General features: G+C 52.9%; 1 protein-coding gene across 1 annotated transcript; it reads right to left on the bottom strand.

The window, feature by feature from the left end:
* Positions 1–258: 258 nt before the first annotated feature.
* On the bottom strand, positions 259–2,057 carry JR316_0003021 (uncharacterized protein; the record flags this gene model as incomplete). Its single annotated transcript, XM_047888802.1, has 6 exons — positions 259–704; positions 784–1,051; positions 1,104–1,182; positions 1,244–1,299; positions 1,553–1,670; positions 1,975–2,057. The coding sequence occupies 6 exons, from the start codon at positions 2,055–2,057 to the stop codon at positions 259–261; spliced, it is 1,050 nt and encodes a 349-aa protein (XP_047751176.1).
* Positions 2,058–2,310: the final 253 nt, after the last annotated feature.

Raw genomic sequence — 2,310 nt, forward strand, 5'->3', positions numbered from 1 at the left:
ACAGCATCGAGCGCCAGGCGGTGTAGGGATGGACAGAAGGGATCCTCCGAGCATGCATGCACGCGCGTGTGCTCTCCTCCCTCTCATCCTCCGAGGTGTGATGTTGGCCCGCAAGAAGTGAATAGGTGCGTATGTGGGTGGAAATCAACTCCGGGTATCGGTTACTGAACTAGATGGGAAGGGAGGGAAGGGGGGGAGGAGACTTGGACAGACATGTATGGCATGCAGGGAGGCACGACGGAAGGGGAGGGGGGGCGCTCAGAGCGAGAACCACTGCCTCTTCGCGTAAAGCCTCCTGTGCGCGGTGGTTGCAGCTACTTTCACCTGTGGCTCGGGCTCGGGCGATTTCTTGACGAGCACGCCCTCCTCCGGGGAGGGAAGCAAAGCGCGTCTCCTGCGCCTGCTCGAGCGCTTCTGGCAAGACGGGGCGGGGTTGCCGTTGTCGTTGCTGCTGGACACAGAAGCAGCGGATGCAGAAGAAGCGGAGGCAGAGGCAGAGGCAGAGGAAGAAGCGCCTGCGGCGAGATTGGCGGGGGCGGGGCTTGCGCCGGTGTTTCCACCTGAGTTTGCGTTGTTCGAGCCTGAGCCGTTGTTTGAGTTGGATTTGTTCGAGCCCGAGTTGTTGTTGTTGGAGCCAGAATTGTTGGAACCGGAGTTGCCTGCGGGAGCACTCGGAGCGCCAGCAAAGATATCGTTCTGCGCGCCTGAAAAGAAGAATCGCAAAAAAACGCCAGGTCAGCCACTTACAATCCGAAATAAAAAAAAATAATCATTGAAACCAACCATCAGCGAAACCCAGCTTGGCATTGTATGCTGGAGACTTGAAGCTGCCTGAAAGGTCGTATCCACTGACAGCGATGTTGTTGCCCTCGTTCTGGTTCCAGTAAATCATCTGCTTCGAGCCCTTGACGCAGGCACCTGGGTTGCCCTCGCACCACACGGGTGGCTGTGGGGGTGCAATGGGCGTAGTGCTCTTTGCGCCGGTGACTTTGCACTTGAATGGCTGGTGGTACATGTTCGGCTGGCCGCAGCCGTTCGGGACCCATCCCCACTGTGGAAAGAGTTAGACGAAAAATGTGAAGTTTGAATAGAAGTCGGCTTACAGCGCAGATGCAGCCTCCTTCAGGGCAGGCGGGCAAGTTGGCCGGGACATCGTAGCTGATAACGCGCTTCCAGGGTGTGCTGTGGGGGATTTTATTGATAAGCGTCATTGATTTATTTGCAAGGAATGAAAACCACTCACTTATAACGAACAGTGAACACTGCAAGGTTCTGGGGAGTTACTGCCTTGATGTCAGACTAGAAAGTATTTGCAAAGTGAGCGCTAGATATGATTTTGAACGAGAGTTGGGGACTTGCGTTGTACGAGATTGCGAATGCGGTTCCGGCCGCCATAGACTGATTCTGGGCATGCACTGCACAAAAATGAATCAGCAAAAACGCCAAGAAACGAGGGCCGCTCACTGTTTGGGGACGTGATGCATGAAGGGACATTCTGTGAGGCACAGTGGGTTAATTAATCAGTTGCTAGGAATATGGGAAAGACACGCACATAGTCCTCGGGGTATGTCGCACCGTCTGGCCATTCTGAGGTGTCGCGCCCGTTGTACGCCAGCGTGGTCTTTGCGCGGTTGGAGGCGATCTCGACGGTGAAGCTTCCACCAGCAGGACTGAAGTCGGGGTTTAGACGACGGAAATCAAAAATACAGGTGTGTTGGGACTCACAGCTCGAGGAAGTCCCCGTCTGCAGGAGGATATAGGTCACACTAGGTTAACAATTGCGTTGTTGATATGATGGACTGCAGAGTGTTGTTTAATGAGATGAACATAGCACAACGGCAAAACACGTACACCACCAATCCTTAAAGTTGAGCTGGACAATCGCGTAGGAATTCAAGTCTTGCGCAGCTTGCGGACCCTATAGAAAGAATGTAGATTCTTCAGCGGTTCTGAACATTTTGAAATGAGGACTACATTCCTTTGTGGAAAGCTGCAAGATGGGCGTTGGCGCCGCTTAGCCACAAGGCCGCTGTGAGAAGGGTTGCAGCTCGAAACATTGACTTGAACTTGTTGAGCCGCGTTGAAAAAGAGTGTGGTTGGCCTTGAAGAAAGTTTGGCGTAAACCGAGCGGGATGGTACAGGAAGGAGTCGTACAAGTCGTTGGAGTGAAAAGTTGACAGTCTAGTTTATAAGCTAATCAGGAAGTGAGCGGATGGATGATACCCTGCGTTCATCATGGAAGAAGGGGAGGCAGACCACCTAAATTGATAGATTACTATTTATGATGTGCAGATGTTGCTTTTTCTGGCG

This window comes from Psilocybe cubensis, chromosome 3, assembly GCF_017499595.1.
Source record: "Psilocybe cubensis strain MGC-MH-2018 chromosome 3, whole genome shotgun sequence".
NCBI classification, from domain to species: Eukaryota; Fungi; Basidiomycota; class Agaricomycetes; order Agaricales; family Agrocybaceae; genus Psilocybe; species Psilocybe cubensis.